The sequence below is a fragment of the Saccopteryx leptura genome, chromosome 12 (genome assembly GCF_036850995.1).
Source record: "Saccopteryx leptura isolate mSacLep1 chromosome 12, mSacLep1_pri_phased_curated, whole genome shotgun sequence".
Taxonomy (NCBI): Eukaryota; Metazoa; Chordata; class Mammalia; order Chiroptera; family Emballonuridae; genus Saccopteryx; species Saccopteryx leptura.
The window spans coordinates 9,909,305-9,928,120 of record NC_089514.1 but is presented as its reverse complement, the minus strand read 5'-3'; the positions used below and the strand labels follow the sequence as shown (position 1 = coordinate 9,928,120).

Genomic DNA, 18,816 nt, shown 5'->3' with positions numbered 1-18,816 from the left:
ATGTGACTGCTTACATTTAGATTTGCATTAATAAAGACAAATTAAATTAAAAAGTCAGTTTGTCAGTCACACTTGCCATATTTGAACAGCTCAGTGGCCACTGTATCGAGCAGCCCACATTTAGGACATTGCTACCATTGCAGAACTTCTACATTGTCATCATTGCACTGCTCTGTTTGACTAGCGGTAATAATTTGGTCAATTCTGAGTAAATGTGTATGTAATCGAATACTACATAATATTTTCATATTTGCATATTCCTACTTTATTTTTTTAGCTGCCTTTCTTTTGAGGGGAAACAAACTTTCTCTGAGAAGAACAGTAGGTTGTAGTTACAGATTAGCTTTTTTGTTAACATTGTAGGTCTGTCTCCTCGAGATCTTGTGCTTCATTTTCGACACAAGGTATGATACTTTATTTACCTTACAATGCTTTATTTACCTTACGATGCACCAAAATTGTGTTCATTTAACTGGGCAGATTCTGTGTGCCGCGTAGTCAAATGCCGTTGTGGCATAATATCTCATAGTGACACACAGCTGAAAGTGCTGATAGACGGAGAAATTTCTCAACATACACAAATACCCTCTGTTTATTTTAATGCAGGATGGGATACTTTTTTCTATTGTCTTTGCAATTGCATATATCATGAAATTAGAGTAGGAAGAAACATGTTTTAATCTTGCCGAATATTTTATATGTTGCCTTAAGAGTAAACCATTTTCCAATAAATATCTGTACTTAACTCCTTCTGATCTTGAGAACTAAAGCAGGTGTTGACTGGGCATGCACACATCTGTCAGTCATTGGACATATGCAGAAATAAATGACTAGGTCCTGCCCTTTAAGGAGCTTGCAATATTTCCAGCAAAAATGGCACAACTCCTTCCAGAAAGCATAGTTTGTTAGAGATTTAAGTGGTTCTCACATTCGTTTAGAGGACACAGATAATATTTCAATTTCTTCATATAAGTTCATAATTTCCCATGTATTTTTTAAAGCACTTAATGATTAAGTATTATTGATTAAATGATACATGGTATGTTTGAGGAGGGGAAAAGGCCAATAAATAATAGGCTTGCATTTCTTATTCTAATACAGTGTTTCTTTTTTTGTTTAGGTCTTAATTCTGTTTAAATTAATTCTTCTTGAAAAAAAGGTGAGATCTGAAGGGATGGAATTACTTAACATTTACTGACATTTCTTCACTACTACCTAAAATTAAAACTCATGATAAAGCCTGACCTGTGGTGGCGCAGTGGATAAAGCGTCGACCTGGAAATGCTGAGGTCACCGGTTCGAAACCCTGGGCTTGCCTGGTCAAGGCACATATGGGAGTTGATGCTTCCAGCTCCTCCCCCCCTTCTCTCTCTCTGTCTTTCCTCTCTCTCTCTCTCTCTCTCTCTCTGTCTCTCCCTCTCCTCTGTAAAATGAATAAAATTAAAAAAAATTTAAAAAAAAAAAACCCTCATGGCCTGACCTGTGGTGGCGCAGTGGATAAAGCGTCGACCTGGAACACTGAGGTCGCCGGTTCAAAACCCTGGGCTTGCCCAGTCAAGGCACATATGGGAGTTGAAGCTTCCTGCTCCTCCCCTCCCTCTCTCCCCCCTTCTCTAAAATAAATAAATAAAATCTTTAAAAAAAAAAAAACCCTCATGATAAAGTGTAAATGAACTTCTTTGCCTATCAGATTGTGGTGAGTTGAAGCCCCGCTTGCTACTGTAGAGGTATAATTCCCGCACCCTTTCCGGGGACAGCCCGACAGCACCATTCTGCTTTCAGACCTGGGTGTAGAGCTGGTGGGCATTGCTGGGTCATGTGATAGTCGTTTCACATTTGAAGAAACATCGCACTGTTTCCATAAGAGCTGCACCAGGCCCTGGCCGGTTGGCCCAGTGGTAGAGCGTCAGCCTGGCGTGCAGAAGTCCCGGGTTCGATTCCCGGCCAGGGCACACAGGAGAAGCGCCCCTCTGCTTCTCCACCCCTCCCCCTCTCCCTCCTCTCTGTCTCTCTCTTCCCCTCCCGCAGCCAAGGCTCCATTGGAGCAAAAAGATGGCCCCAGGCGCTGGGGATGGCTCCTTGGCCTCTGCCCCAGGCGCTAGAGTGGCTCTGGTCGCGACAGAGCAACGCCCAGGATGGGCAGAGCATCCCCCCTGGTGGGCATGCCGGGTGGATCCCGGTGGGACGCATGCGGGAGTCTGTCTGACTGCCTCCCCGTTTCCAGCTTCAGAAAAATAAAAATTAAAAATAAATTTAAAAAAAAATTAAAAAAAAAAAAAAAAAGAGCTGCACCAGTTTACATTCTGACCAAGAGCACAGGGTTCCAGTTTCTCCACATCTCCACCCGTACTTGTTATTTTCTGGTTTTGATAGTGATCCTCCTCACGGGCGAGGCAGTATCTCCTAGTTTTGACTTGCAGTTCCCTAATGATTAGTACAACTGAGCACCGTGCCTTGTGGTTGTTGGCCATTTGTATAAATATATCTTTCCCGGAGAAATGTCTGTTAAATCCTTTGCCTATTTTTTAATCAGGTTGGTGATGTTTTTGTTGTCAAGTTGTAAGTTTCAAACTTTTTATTGTAATCCATAAGAAAAAGAAAAAGTTTTACGTTGTAACCTAGAACACGCATGGATATCCATATCTGAATTAAAAGTTTTATAAAATCATTCTTAGCCTAGTTACATCCAGTGGCATTTATGATCAAGTAAACTTTATCTGATGGGGCAAATCACAGGTACACTCTTTTTATATTGACTTGATAACGTAAGGACATCCTTTAATGCCACATCTGGTTTCTTACGTGCAAGCTACTCCATAAATAAGAGCAGTGGGTAAGGAGGGCACGATTGTGGGTGCTGTGCTTTGTGAAATAGCACGTTAGTGTCACTAATTTAATTGTTCAAGAGAGAAAAAAAACTCAAGCAAATCTTTGCTTGTTTTTTTTCCAGCTACTTTATTACCAGTGTTAGTTTTAATACAGTATCTAACTGAGTCCTGTTTTAGATTTTTCTCCTCAAGTTTGAGTCTGAAAAATGTCAATAACTTGATAGACGAATAAAATGAACACTTGTACACCCTTCATCTGTATCTGCCAGTTAACACTTTGGCAGTTTGGCATTATATCGCTTTTATATGTGTTCATTTTCCCCCGGAATCATAATCACTTTAAAGTAATTTGTAGTCATCATGGCACTTTATCCTTGAATACTTTAGGATATATTTCTTAAGAGTATATGCCTACTTCACCAAATGCCGTTTTCACAGTCAAGAAATTTAACATTAATAATAAATGATACCTAATATTGAAGTCCGTTTTTAAATTGCCCCATATATCATAATAATGTCCTATAAACTGGTTGGTATCTTTCTTTTTTCTTTTTTTTTTTTTTACAGAGAGAGAGAGTCAGAGAGAGGGATAGATAGGGACAGACAGGAATGGAGAGAGATGAAAAGCATCAATCATTAGTTTTTCATTGCAACACAGTTGTTCATTGATTGCTTTCTCATATGTGCCTTGACCGTGGGGCTACAGCAGACCGAGTAACCCCTTGCTTGAGCCAGAGACCTAAGGTCCAAGCTGGTGAGCTTTGCTCAAGCCAGATGAACCCGCAGTCAAGCTGGCGACCTTGGGGTCTCAAACCTGGGTCCTCTACATCCAAGTCTGACACTCTATCCACTGCGCTACTGCCTGGTCAGGCTGTTTGGTATCTTTAAATCTGGGAACCAAGTTGGTGGTGTGTCCTCAGGGCACCACATCAAGAAGTCCATAACTGTACTGCCAGGGATGATGTGAAGTCCAGTCATTTGATTAAGGTGGCAGTTGCCAGATTTCTTCATATTAAGGTACTTGGTTTTCCCTTTGTAATTAATAGGTTGTCTATGGGATGGTAAATTTGAGTCTATGAATATCCCGTTGCCCAACAATAGTTTTAGCATTTGTTGGTAATTTTTACCTGAATTATGATGGGTGCTAATTCTATCATTAAGTCTATACATACTAGCTGTTATTCTTCCATAAAGAATTTCCCCCTCTCTCTCTCTTTCAACTCTCTTTTTTGTATCATTGTGGACTCAGATTTTCTCATTTAATTTTTATTGGATCCATTTCAGGTTCTCTTCTATATTTCTCCAGTAAATAAATTGGTGGGTGCTCTGATGACTGTGTTATCCCTTTTTCCAGGTAAGAGGGTAGCAGTATATACTCTTTCTTTCCAGTTGCACTGGAACTTTCGATAATAATGCTGGCCAAGGATAAATTCATTAAGAGTTAACGTTTCTATTTTAATATGACATTCTTTTTGACAAGAGTTTTTTGTTTTGTTTTGTTTGAAATTTCATTATTTTTTACTGGAAGGTTTGCAAGTATAGCTTATTAAAAATTTTATATGAGAGTTCAGCTATTTAGAACAGCATATACAACTCTCATTTTCTTTCACCTCATTTTAGCCAAGCTGTTCTTTGATATTCTGTGTTGTAGGCATGATTGAACATGGTCTCAGTGACTGTTCTCAGTACAGACCTCGAAAGAGTTTATCTGAGGATGCTGGACTGCAGGAAAGTAACCCCCCTGCAGATGACTTTATTTCTGTGTCTGCTCCTAACATTTCAAATACCAACTTGGAAGCTGTCAAGAAAATCATGACCAGAAACCATGGGGGAGATGAAGCCATCAAGACTGAAGAACCTTTGTTCCAAGAAGAGGACAGCAGCAGAGGACAGGAACTCGGTGACAGCAATCAATATCTGAGACCTCCTTCCCGCCCGTCTCCTGAGTCTTCAGAGAGTGACTGGGAGACCCTGGATCCTAGTGTCTTAGAGGACCCCACCTCGAAAGAAAGGGAGCCGGGGGCGTCAGAACAGACAGACTCATTTCCAAAGGGATCAGTGCCCTCAGACAGTCCTCCAATTACTGTACAGCCTCAAGCGAACACGGGCCAGGTGGTCCTGATACCAGGGCTGATTTCCGGTTTGGAAGAGGACCAGTATGGCATGCCCCTGGCCATCTTCACAAAGGTAAAGTTTAATGTCCATAAATAATCTGACGGAATCCTTTTCAAACGTAACTCTTAGTGTTGAACACATTTTCAGCTCTGAAAGTTTGCCTTGAAAACTGAAATACAGCCCAGATGTGTCGTGCTCTGGCTCTGGGACCATAGTGCTCACGGCGGTGAGACAGGAAGATTCTGGAACCTCCATGCGGATTTTTGGAGGTTTTTTCCCCATCTTATTCAGGAAGAACTATTTTATTGCCATTCTTGAATTATTTTTCCAAATGGAGCAGAAAAAAAAGAAATTCCATTGTATTCCTTAGCCAATAAGATGTATTGCTGTCCCTGTGCCAGGCACCATCCCAGGATCTAAATGCTTGCATCCGTGGTCGTGCGGGCTACCCTAAAGGGCAGATACATCCTTCCAGTAACTAGAGAGAAAGGAAGGATGATAGTATAGACTTGAACGTGTATTTCTGCTCTGCCATACTCTACCGTAATGCCTTCTGGGTTTATCCAGCTTTACAATTGGGTGCTTGCCCGAGTCAGTCTTGCTGAATAGTTAACAGAGAATGCTATCTTGGTCCATGTCACACCTGTGGGCAGACTCAGAAACTGTCCTGATTGGTTTCATAATTGGACTAAAACGACTAAGTGTAGTCCAGTAGCTACAAACTGTGGGTTCTCTGAACATACCTGTGGGTGTTACGACTGCCTATATTTTTGGAGCCCTTGTTTTGCGGCTGTACCCACCACTTCTAAATGTCATCATTGTGGAGATATCAAGAGGGAGAGTGACCAGAAGGATTTTGTTTTGGTCTGTGAGGTTGCAGAGTCAAGCACAGCTTTGTAAACATACATCTTGTGTGCCGTAATGAATCGTGCTTACTGCATATTCTATAGATTTGTGTACATTAGACCAGTGCTGAATATAGGACGGGCTTGCCACTCTCATTATGGTAAATAGAGCATTTTTAATTTTGGTTTTACGTTTTATTATGTACTGATTAAAATCAAATCTGCTGTTGAATCCCATTTTTAAATACAAATGCTGATTCTCTCATATCGGTATCTTTGGAATGTGAAATATTCTTTTTTTTTTTTTTTTTTCCCCTGAAGCTGGAAACGGGGAGAGACAGTCAGACAGACTCCCGCATGCACCCAACCGGGATCCACCCGGCACGCCCACCAGGGGGCGACGCTCTGCCCACCAGGGGGTGATGCTCTGCCCCTCCGGGGCGTTGCTCTGTTGCGACCAGAGCCACTCTAGCGCCTGGGACAGAGGCCAAGGAGCCATCCCCAGCGCCCGGGCCATCTTTGCTCCAATGGAGCCTCGGCTGCGGGAGGGGAAGAGAGAGACAAAGAGGAAGGAGAGGGGGAGGGGTGGAGAAGCAGATGGGCACTTCTCCTGTGTGCCCTGGCTGGGAATCGAACCCGGGACTTCTGCACGCCAGGCCGACGCTCTACCACTGAGCCAACCGGCCAGGGCCGAAATATTCTTAAAAGTGAGTTGTCCTTGGGCTCTTTTTCTCTTGGAGATCTTAAAATGCTTGTACAGAAGGAATTAAGTTAGTGAAACATCTTGAAAAGTAATTCCAAAAATAGCCAGAGAGAGACTCGGATGCCGGGAGAATGTTGCTGACGTGGGGCAGTGAGCTTGGAAGAGAATAACAGCTGACTGGCCCCCTGACTCAGCACCTGAGCAGATGGATACAGATGTCTACAGCGTAAAACGGCTCTGTCTGGTCCATGGTTCTCTCTGGTGCTTGACGTGCCTGAGGATGCTCCCTCATGTCAGTCTTAGAGACCAGGCTTACTGTGGGAGTGCAAACAGCAGATTCTGTAATATGCCGGAGCCCTTCCTGAGAGCGAATTTAGGAAAGTGTAGGGAAGAAGCGGGTGTTGAGGGCGAGGAGATGGGACTGGAGCGGCTTTCAGGGTTTGAGTGGCCCCACAGTTTCCATTCCCACCGCCGTGGGTAGGACTTCCTGTCGCTCCACATTCTCACCAACACTCACATGGTCAGACTTCTTCATGTTTAGCCAATCTAGTGGTGTCTGTAGCCCTTGGTTCGCTTTTTTTTCAGGAATCACTGTCGGGAGCAAGCATCTTCTGTTTTGGTTGGCCACGTGGAGTCCCCTCTGGAATACTTGTTCACAGCTCTGATTCTCTCCCTTGTTGTCACTGATTTGTGGGACTTCATATATTCTAGACACTTTTTCTGTTCATCAATTCTTTATTTTATGGTTAGTGCTTTGGGGTCTTATTTAAGAAATCCTCTCCTACCTCAAGGTCAAACAAACAATCCTAAATTATAGTTTTTGACTTTCACAAACAGACTCCTCCATACAGAGAACAGGCTGACAGCTGTCAGCAGAGGAGGTTTGGGGGGCTGGGTGGAAAAGGTGAAGGGATTAGCAAAGAAGAAAGTCATAAACACAGACAACAGCTAGGTGACTCTTAGAGGGAAAAGGGTTGTGGGGGGTAGGAGGCAGGAAGGGCGGGATAAATGGTTATAGGCTTTGGATGGTAATAATAAAAAGTTCCTTAGCTCTTTGTATTTCCACGTCAATTTTAGGGTCAACTTAAGTTCTCACCTACACAGGTAGAGATTTGGATAGGGATTACCTTTAAGCTCTAGGTAACTTTTGGAGAGCACCGGCGTCCCCGTGACATGGAAGCTTTCATTCCCTGAGCTTGCTTCTCTGACCAGAGGTGACATGAGCCACGGCGGTCAGTCCTGGTCACGGTGTAGCCCTTTCCAAGTCGTCAGAGGGACGCCGCGGTGAGCTTTCTGCTGCTCTTCAGCAGATAGATCAGCTCTCAGGAGTTCTACCAGGTGTACCAAGCTGAGAGGTGTGAGGGGAGGGGCGTGCTTGTTTTTTAATTATGGTAAAAAACAAAATTAGCTGTCTTTACCATTTTTAGTGTCTCGTTTGGTAAAGTTATAGTCCCACTGTGGTTACAGATCTGCAGAACCTTTTCACCCTGCCAGAGGGGGAGTTATACCCATCAAACACCAACTCCCTGTTCTCGCCTCACCCAGCCCTGGCAGCCACCGTTCCTTCTGTTTCTATGAATTTGACCACTTTCCATGCCTTAGATAGGTGGAATCATAGGAAACTTACCTTTCTGTGACTGCCTTAATTCCCCTCTTTTGATGGCAACATCATATTCCATTGTGTGTATATCGCACGTTTTGTTTAGCCATTTATCCTTCAATGGACACTGAGCTTGCTTCCGGGCTTGGCTATTGTGAAGAATGCTGCTGTGAACGTGGGTTCAGCCAACATCTTTTCAATGTTCTTTTTACCATTTTATACTGCGGCTCCAAACATGAAAGCTAAAGTACCCTAGGAAAAAGGGGGTGGGGAAGGCTTAGGTATAGAGGCTGCTTTATGTGGAAGGACCCAAGTTCTCAATGCCACTGTATGTTAAAGACTTAATACGCCAAAGTGGTGGGTCCGCGTCCCGGTCAAGGCACATACAGGAATCAACCAGTGAATGCATAAATAAAGTGGAACAACAAATCGATGTTAAAAAAAAAAGAGAAAGGTTTAGGTTCATTTGATCACCAAAAAAAAGTAACGATGATAAAATGTTAAAGGTATTTTGAATTATTTTAAATAATTTTATAAATATGTAATAAATTTACATGGTCAATATTCACTTTGTTCCAAAGCATCTGCAGTAAGTCTCCCTGTCATTCACCTGCTGCTCATCCGCCCTCTCCTGTGGCCACCAACATTGTCCCTGTCTTCTGTTTCCCTCTAGGGGTATTTTATGTATAAATAAATGCATAGGTGGTTTCCCTATTTTTATGCCTCTTACTCTTTTTTGAATAATTAGGATTTTGGTCTTTTAAAATTTTTTTTAATTTATTGAGAGAAAGGGAAAGAGAGAAACATCCGTTTATTGTTCCATTTTATGCATTCATTGGTTGACTTTCTGTTTTAAAGATTTTATTTATTGATTTTTAGAGAGAGATAAAGAAAGGTTTGGGGGGGCCCTGGCCGGTTGGCTCAGCGGTAGAGCGTCGGCCTGGCGTGCAGGGGACCCGGGCTCGATTCCCGGCCAGGGCACATAGGAGAAGCGCCCATTTGCTACTCCACCCCCCCCTCCTTCCTCTCTGTCTCTCTCTTCCCCTCCCACAGCCAGGGCTCCATTGGAGCAGAGATGGCCTGGGCGCTGGGGATGGCTCCTTGGCCTCTGCCCCAGGCGCTGGAGTGGCTCTGGTCGCGGCAGAGCGACGCCCCGGAGGGGCAGAGCATCGCCCCTGGTGGGCATGCCGGGTGGATCCCGGTCGGGCGCATGCGGGAGTCTGTCTGTCTTTCTGTCTCTCCCCATTTCCAGCTTCAGAAAAGGAAAAAAAAAAAAGAAAAGAAAAGAAAAAGAAAGGTTTGGGGGGAGAGCAGGAAGCATTGACTGGAAGTTGTTTCTTGTAACCACCTTGACCAGGCAGTCTCGGGGTTTGGGTCCAGGTCGACACTTGATCCACTGCGCCACCACAGGGCAGGCACATTGGTTGATTTTTGTGTGTGCCCTGACCGGGGATTGAACTGGCAACCTTGCTTTATTGGGACCTACCCAGTCAGGGAGGATTGCAGTCTTATGCTATAATAAACAATGATGCGATAAATAACTTCTTTTTTTTTTTTTTTTTTTTTTTTTTTTTTTTCTTTTTTCTGAAGCTGGAAACAGGGAGAGACAGTCAGACAGACTCCCGCATGCGCCCGACCGGGATCCACCCGGCACGCCCACCATGGGGCGACGCTCTGCCCATCCTGGGCGTCGCCATGTTGCGACCAGAGCCACTCTAGCGCCTGAGGCAGAGGCCACAGAGCCATCCCCAGCGCCCGGGCCATCTTTGCTCCAATGGAGCCTTGGCTGCGGAAGGGGAAGAGAGAGACAGAGAGGAAAGCGCGGCGGAGGGGTGGAGAAGCAAATGGGCGCTTCTCCTGTGTGCCCTGGCCGGGAATCGAACCCGGGTCCTCCGCACGCTAGGCCGACGCTCTACCGCTGAGCCAACCGGCCAGGGCCTAAATAACTTCTTACAAATCTCACACATGAGCAGGTGTATCTGTAGGATAAATTAGAAGAAATAGAATGCTGGGTCAAAGAGTATGAATACGTATTTTTAAGGAAAGGATTTTTTTATATTCTTAAAAGGCTTTGAACTGTTGATTTTTAAAACACATACTTCTGAGTTTTCATGATGTTATAGACTTAGCCAAGATTCCACTGTTGACAATAGACCTGTGTTCTCTTACAGTATAAATTATGAATGTAATACTATGAGCAATTAAATTCTTTTATTACGCGGTCAAGGCACATATGAGAAAGCAATCAATGAACAACTAAGGTGTTACAACGAAAAACTGATGATTGATGCTTCTCATCTCTCTCCGTTCCTGTCTGTCCCTGTCTATCCCTCTCTCTGACTCTCTGTCCCTGTTAAAAAAAAGAAAAAGAAAAAGAAAAAAAAAGAAATGAGCTATCAAGCCATTAAAAAAAGACATGACTAACTTTAAATGTATACTGCTTAGTCTAAGAGGCCAGTCAGAAAGGCTACATACTATATGATTCCAACTATATAACATTCTGGGAAAAAAAAATTCTTTTATTACTGTTTTGCAATATAAATCTCTAATAATTAGCAATTCTGAGAGTGCCTTTATCAAGGATTCTAGCTGGGGGAGTGAGTATTCTGTTTGAAAGTGCATTCATTATTGTAATGTTTATGTTTATAAACAGGGAGTTAGCAGATGGGAGGGGCAGTTTATTGTTTTAAAATATGTATCACATAAAGTAAAGCGTGAACCCTGCACCCTGGACCAGCCATGTGCATTATTCTGAATGAGGTGCCGGGGTCCTTCCAGCCTTTAGTCAGCGGAGAGTACGGGTTCAGAAGTACCTTACTGAGTGAGTATCGCTAATTCACAGACTTGGATTTATTTTTGCTAGTTACTGGGGAGGCTTTTAATTTGAATAGTTAGTGGGGAGGCTTTTAATTTGAACCGAGAAACAGAGTGCCCAAGTGAGACAACCTTCACGTTAGACTACTTTGCTGAGGTTGACCCTTCCTGGACGACCTTAGCAGGTGGTCTCCATGCAGTCGCAAGCTGAGGGTCCTCAGGAACGTCTCTGTAGTGAGTCCAAGGTCAGCTGCCTTGGGGACGGGGTGACAGCGGGAGAAGGCTGGGGGTTTCTCTTCCCACCACTAGCTCGCTGGGCGCTCAGAGAGAGGTGGTCACCGCACTGCCGGCTTCTCTAACTCCGTGTCACCCCTGCGCTCGCTCGTAGGGGTATCTGTGCTTGCCTTACATGGCCCTGCAGCAGCATCACCTCCTCTCTGATGTCACCGTCCGGGGATTTGTTGCTGGAGCGACGAACATCCTTTTCCGACAACAGAAACACCTCAGTGACGCCATTGTGGAAGTAGGTGTCTGTACCCTCCTGTCCCTGTTTTCGTTTCTTACATGGAATCATGAGGGCACAGGGGTAACACTCATCGTGGTAATAACTGCTCCCTGTGCCAGGCGTCCCCCGCGCCACCTGTATATTCGCTGATCTAATTCTCACAACAGCCTCTACAATAGGTATTATTCCTGCCCGTTTGATACCCGTGGGAGCAAAACAACAGAGAGATCAAACAGCAAGTGTGGGTGAGCCAGGGTCCCAACCCGGGCAGTGTGGTCCCACTGCAGCCTTACAATTAAAACGTGTTTATTATTTAAATAATTTAAATACTGCTAGCCTGTTTAATGCTCGTCCGCTATCAAGAGCAAGAAGCTAGAGATGTTTGACCTCTTATCAATAGATAAGAAATTTAAATCATTTGTTCAACTTTACAGTTGAAGTAATTTTTTAAGCAGGGGAGGAGGATTTAAGCTACCCTAAGGTTTTTAGAAAGGAGAGAGAGACGTGCTTCCTGGGGAAATGTTTATAATATATAAGTGAAAAATTGGGGTTCAAAGCTTTAGGTGTTTTGAGGAAGAAAAATATATACACATCTTCCAAGGCAGATGGGAGGCCCACAGGGCTTCCTCAGCAGTACTGGTCACATTCTAGTTCTGAAGTTGGCGGGCGGATTCATGGGTATTTGGTTTATTATACTTTAAAACTAACCTGTAAGTTACACATACTTATTTACATTTCAAATATTACACAATAAAAGTAATCCAGAATATCTGTGCACTCAAAGGAAAAATTTTGAGGAATTCTACTTAATTATATTCATTTCTGGTTGTGTGATAAAGGTGATACTATACATTTCTATATTTTTTTAAATATGAATTACTTTTGTAATTTGAAATTAAATATGCATATATTTTCTGAACATAGGAAATAAGTCTTTTTTTAAATGTAGAAAGAAAAACACTTGAGTGTAAACACCTCTTTCTTAGGCTCGCCTTTTGAGAATGCTGTTGCTCGTATTTTTCATTTCCCGCTCCAACTCCCCAGCAGTTCCTCTTGAAAGTGTGGCATGATGTCAGCGTGAATGCCCGGCTCTGACCTGTGCCTGGGTCCCCCCTAGGTAGAAGAAGCCCTGGTCCAGATCCACGACCCAGAACTCAGGAAGCTGCTGAACCCCACCACCGCGGACCTCAGGTTCGCAGATTACCTGGTGAGGCACGTGACCGAGAACCGGGACGACGTGTTTCTGGACGGCACCGGCTGGGAGGGCGGGGACGAGTGGATCCGAGCCCAGTTTGCAGTGTACATCCACGCACTGCTGGCAGCCACGCTGCAGTTAGGTAAGGAGCACACTGCCACCTTGTCATTTTGTAGCAATTGCAGTGTTTGAATTACATAAGAGATACATGTTCATTATAGAAAAACTACCTGTAATTCCCTGGTACAGAGGTAACTACTCTTAGCATTTTGAGTACCTTACATCCTTCCAGACCTTTTCTATGCACCTGTTTTGGATTTTAGTTTCGTGGTATTTGTGGTGCTTTTTTAAAAAAAGGATCCTATTCGGCCCTGGCCGGTTGGCTCAGTGGTAGAGCGTCAGCCTGGTGTGCAGGGGTCCCGGGTTCAATTCCCGGCCAGGGCACACAGGAGAAGTGCCCATCTGCTTCTCCACCCCTCCCCCTCTCCTTCCTCTCTGTCTCTCTCTTCCCCTCCCACAGCCAAGGCTCCATTGGAGCAAAGATGGCCCAGGAGCTGGGGATGGCTCCTTGGCCTCTGCCCCAGGCGCTAAAGTGGCTCTGGTCGCGGCAGAGCGACACCCCGGAGGGGCAGAGCATCGCCCCCTGGTGGGCAGAGCGTCGCCCCTGGTGGGCGTGCCGGGTGGATCCCGGTCGGGCGCATGCGGGAGTCTGTCTGACTGTCTCTCCCTGTTTCCAGCTTCAGAAAAATACAAAAAAAAAAAAAAAAAGGATCCTATTATACATGGTTTTAAAGCTTTGTTTTTCTGTGCAACAGAAACAAATGTATATATAAGGACAGTTGCCACTTTTACTGCTTAGTGTTTCGCCATATGGAAAGACAGACCAGTATTTGGGGGCTACTCATAAACACTGCTTATATGCTTTTAAGCTGTGCGAAGGGACAAGAGAGAAATACAAAAAAGTGAAAAAATCACCTGAGTGATTATTAGTCCTTCAAATTTATTCCCATTCTAAGAAATATTATTCCTTTTCAATGGTTAGAATGGAGCAGGTAAACACAGACTCACTCCTGTATAAGAACTATCTCAGTTCCCACAGGAAAAGAAACATAAGGAGACACAGTGAGGCTCCGTGATGAGCTTGTTTCACGGACACCTACGGTCCAGACATTCAGCAGGCAGTCAAGGATTCATTGTTGTCATTGTTAAAAGAGTGTTGAGGTTTTCTTTTTTCCTTTTTTTTCAATGATCTCTACTACTGTTTTTTGTTTGTTTTAATTGTAAAATACACATAACCTAAAACTTACCATCTTAACCATTTCTAAGTGTGTAGCTCCACAGTGGCACTGGGGACTTTCCCATGGCTGTGTCAGTGGGGTTTCTAAACCAACCCACCACTGCCACCTCCCACCTATCTTCACACAGTACACAGAGAGTTTAAACCCAGGCTTCAGGCATGTTCTTCATGGGGGAAGGAAAGCTACAGAGCAAGGTCTTATTTGTTAATGGGATATTTTTAAACATCTGTTTCTTCTGCAAATAGAGCAGCTGAGACACCCCAATCCAATCCTGTAACCCAAAGTCGTGTGGTTATCTAGTAAGAAACTCCAGTCTCCACCAGGCATGTGTCTTCGTGTAATTAATTGACCTTTGAAAAAATATTGGCCCAGGTAGCTGTAAGAACTGAATAAGAGCAGCTAGCTTTGGCCCTGGCCGGTTGGCTCAGTGGTAGAGCGTCGGCCTGGTGTGCGGGGGACCCGGGTTTGATTCCCGGCCAGGGCACATAGGAGAAGCGCCCATTTGCTTCTCCACCACCCCCCCTCCTTCCTCTCTGTCTCTCTCTTCCCCTCCCGCAGCCAAGGCTCCATTGGAGCAAAGATGGCCCGGGCACTGGGGATGGCTCCTTGGCCTCTGCCCCAGGTGCTAGAGTGGCTCTGGTCGCGGCAGAGCGATGCCCCGGAGGGGCAGAGCATCGCCCCCTGGTGGGCAGAGCAGCAGAGCATCGCCCCTGGTGGGCGTGCCGGGTGGATCCCGGTCGGGCGCATGCGGGACTCTGTCTGACTGTCTATCCCCGTTTCCAGCTTCAAAAAATACAAAAGAAAAGAAAAGAGCAGCTAGCTTCTTATTGGGGAGAGGGGCCCATTTAGTCTGTGCGGGAACCTGTGTTGAGGTCACATCTACTAACTCACGCCATCTTCACAACAATCCTAGAGGTAGACTCCTTGTCACCCTCATTTTACAGAAGAGAGTATATGAGGCACAGGAAGGTTATTTAAATGGCTTACTCCTCCTCCTGGTAAGAGACGGAGCTGGTATTTAAGCCCTTGTAGTCTGGCTCAGTTCCATGCTGTTAGCGGAAGTTCAGCCCAATGCCCTGTTTAAAGAATAAGTTCTTAAAAGAACTTCCTTGTGCTACGCTTGGAACCAAGTGGATCCTTCTCTTTCCCAGGAACAAACGTCATGCTTCGCCTTCAATGCGAGCAACTTGCAGTTAGAATATGCAGCACTAGCCATTGGAATCAGTTCTCCAACCCTTTTCTCTTCTTCCAAGTAGAAGAAGTGCTCCGCATTGACATTTCCCCATGATACGGAGAACGCCACAAAGTTTCCGACGTTAAATACAGAAATTCCCTTGTCTGAAGTATTTTGACAGCGAAACACACGGAAACTATAGAATGACCTCCACCAGATAGTGAGACAGAGGCTAAAGAAGAGAAAATAGTGGCTGAAAGAACCAAATGATGTTCATTCCAGTGCTTTTCTTAGGACATACGGCATCTGTGAGAAGCTAGAAAGGTACCCTACTTGCCCACTCCCTATGTAAACGCGAGTGTGTGTGCTCAGTGTCCAGGCTGTCGTTCTGTTTAGTAAACAGTACTGTGCCTCCTAACCTCGGGAAGGAGGATGTGGACATACTTTGGAGTTGCAGGAGCCTTGGACAGTCTGGGTCCACCCTCTTTTCCGGTTGGGAAAAGGAAGTTCTGAGCGATTCAAGTGACTTGCCAAAGGCCACACAGCTTCTTCTTCTTAACAGGACACTTGGAGCTAGTAGACCCAAGTCTCCTGACACCTGGTAGACTCCCTCCCCCAAAACCAGGGGCGCGACGGGGGACAAACTATTCCTTTACCCTTTCTGGTTGCTCATCTTCACATCCCTGACTGGCTACAGTCCAGCTCAACTTTCAAATATTTACTTGACAGATAATGAAAAGATACTGTCGGACTACGGGACGACCTTTGTCACCGCGTGGAAGAACACTCACAACTACAGAGTGTGGAACAGCAACAAGCACCCGGCCCTCGCGGAAATAAACCCTCAGTAAGCACATCTCCAGACGGGCAGACAGAGCACACAGTACCTGGTCTCCTGTGCCCCCTCTAGTGAAAATGCTGTCCTAACTTGTCTTTAGGACTCTCCTGAAGTAGATTATAAAGGCTCCCAGGTCCAGAAAAGCAGCTGGAAACAGTTTCGTATTCACACTTGTTACTCAGAAAGCACAAAGCGTTTTGGAAGTCCGGACGCTTGCCCCAGCCCTCTGGTAATTCAGACAGGAAGTGCTGGTCCATAGCGATGCTCAGTACATATGGGTCTCCTCCCCCTCCCCCGGACCTGTACTTTAGAAATCTTTTTAATTTTTATTTATTGATTTGAGAGAGAGAGATATCAATTTGTTGTTTTACTTATTTATGCATCTATGTGCCCTGATTGGGGATTGAACCTGCAACCTTGGTGAGTCGGTGGATGCTCTAAGTCTAACCAACTGAGCTGCCCGGCCAGGGCTGGACCTGTGCTTCATCAGATGGTCAAACAAGATGGAAATAACCACTGGTTAAACTGAAAGGTTATTCTACCTTTTTTTTTTTTAAACTGAGGTTATTTTAAAACATGAAGTATGAAAAACTAAAGTTGATATTTGAGCACCTAGATATGTGGTCAAAACTAGCTTCCATATCAGATGCTAAAATTCAACAAAATTTAATTCCTGTCACAATATTGAATGTTGACTAGACAGACTTTGGCCTGAAAGACATTTGAACATGCTGTGGAGGGGGCTGTTATGAAATAATGTCCTCTTTGTGTGGAGGGAACAGGCTCGAGCCTAAGGAGATCAATTGATACAGTGTGTTACAGGCTAGGACCTTATTTTTTTCCAAATTAGAAGTTTTACATGTTGGAGTTTTTTTGTTTTGGTTTGGTTTGGGTTTTTTTTTATGATACAAGCATACACTGAATGTTTTCCTTTGTATTTTAAACTTTTACTTGGTGGGAATCGAACAAAAATCAATTTTGTACTGACTACCATATTATTTGGAAGCTAGGGACTTAGCTGCCTGCAGGTATGGTATCAGTGATGCTAGAAGGGATATTCCTTCCCACACAGAAAAATCCAGATGTTTGTGTCATAGGAACTTGGGGAGCATCGACAAAAATGAGATGGTGTCACCTGGCCTGTGGTGGCGCAGTGGATAAAGTGTCCACTGGGAACACCGAGGTCCCCAGTTCAAAACCCCGGGCTTGCTATAGATTGATGCTTCCCACCCCCACCCCCATTGCTCTACCTCTCTCTCTCTTTCTCTCATACCTCTGAAATTAATAAATAAAATCTTTAAAGAAACAAAAAGAATAAGGTAGCATAGCAGGGTTCTAGAGAACATGTCTATTAAATTTTATATGTCAGGAATGGGGCGTGCTCTCCCCACTGGGAGCACGCCCATGCCTTTCCTGCCCCCTCTGCTTCCCCCACAGGCATGCATCTCCTAAACTGTAGGGGTCCCCAGGAGACCTGCAGCCAGGGGAGCGGCGGGCAGCGGCAGCTCGTCTGTCCCAGGCTGACCCCTGAACCCGTCCCAAGGCCCCTTTTCTCCGCCTCCCCAGGGAGCCGACAGCAGCCCCTGGCTCACTCTTCCCCGTGACGTTCCTAGGAGCCAGGCAGCCCCGCCTGGCTCTCTCCTGCTGCTTCTCCTGTCCTAGGCCCCTAAAAAAAAAGAAAAATGACTAGGTTCAGCACCAATTTTGGTGAATTTAGTCATCATACTGAGCAATAGCAGAAACCTATGTTGTCATTTGAATGTGGTGAAAACAGAGAATTACAAGGCAAAAATGTTAATAGTATTAAATGAAAGGGCTGAGACCTTGGCGTGTTCTCCGTCGCTAACCACAAGGCCTGTGTTCTAAAGAGCGATGAGTGGAAGCAGATGTGGGTTGGTCAGCCCCTGGCAGTGCTGTGGCAGTGCTGGGCTGGGGGTGGAGTCTGCCTGGATCGTCCACAGCACAGCATGGGGGGGGGGGGTCCCACATCTTCTCCCGTGGCCCTGATAACCCATTCAGATCTCTATCCACTCACACATCTGCTAGAGTGCCTTTAACTTGAACCAGCTCTATAGATTTTATTGCAAATCCATAAGAGGCTGAGCTGGCATAGGTTTTTAAAGAATGTAAAACAGTACTTTGAAAACGTGTAAATAAGCCTGACCTGTGGTGGCACAGTGGATAAAGCGTCAACTGGGAATGCCGAGGTCGCCGGTTCAAGTCCCTGGGCTTGCGGGGTCAGGGCACACACGAGGAGCGACGATTTGATGCTTCCCACTCCTCCCCCACCCCACCTTTCTCTCTTTCTAAAATCAATAAATAAAATCTTTAAAAAAATAGTTTAAAGAAAAGTATAAATAAGTGAGGTTATTTAGATTAAAGAAGAAGCTGCAGAAGGACCTGAAATATGTATCTAGGAAGTTGTGCAGGTATGACGATCAGCAGAGCTCCCCAAATTCAAACAAAGCATGCAGTCTCCGGTTATCGGGGGCATAACTGAGAAATGCTCCACACTAACTGTAAGACGTGAGTGCTGTGGCTCCCTTTCTCCACGCGAGATCAGAGAAGACAGTCTGCTGACCTCCCTTCATAAGCGGCAGGTATACGCCATCCTTTCCCAGAATATCAAGAATGATTACGTAATCTTTCCATTTTTTTCAGCCTGTGATTCAGGAATCCAGGGGGGGGAAGATTATTAACATACGTTGTATGGACAATAAAGAGATTTGTCATTTGAAAAGCTATAAAATAACATTTTGATGTTTTTATAATACGCTACAGATTTCACAAGGGTCACTTTCTTTGTTAGACATTGACAGGGAGACCCCCCTAAGTATGAGATAAGAATTTGGATATTTATTGACTCCTTTCATAATGTAACTTCAGTTAAAGATGCCTGTT

The 18,816-nt window shown here is 44.8% G+C and overlaps 1 protein-coding gene across 1 annotated transcript in view; it reads left to right on the top strand.

Annotated features, from left to right (window-relative positions):
• Positions 1-18,816, top strand: part of AVL9 (AVL9 cell migration associated) — a 43,763-nt gene that overhangs the window by 15,273 nt on the left and 9,674 nt on the right. The window contains exons 7-13 of the mRNA XM_066354407.1: positions 364-404; positions 1,121-1,159; positions 4,113-4,182; positions 4,480-5,015; positions 11,294-11,432; positions 12,532-12,747; positions 15,807-15,924. Coding sequence (XP_066210504.1) covers positions 364-404; positions 1,121-1,159; positions 4,113-4,182; positions 4,480-5,015; positions 11,294-11,432; positions 12,532-12,747; positions 15,807-15,924 — 1,159 coding nt within the window. The remainder of the gene's footprint in view (positions 1-363; positions 405-1,120; positions 1,160-4,112; positions 4,183-4,479; positions 5,016-11,293; positions 11,433-12,531; positions 12,748-15,806; positions 15,925-18,816) is intronic.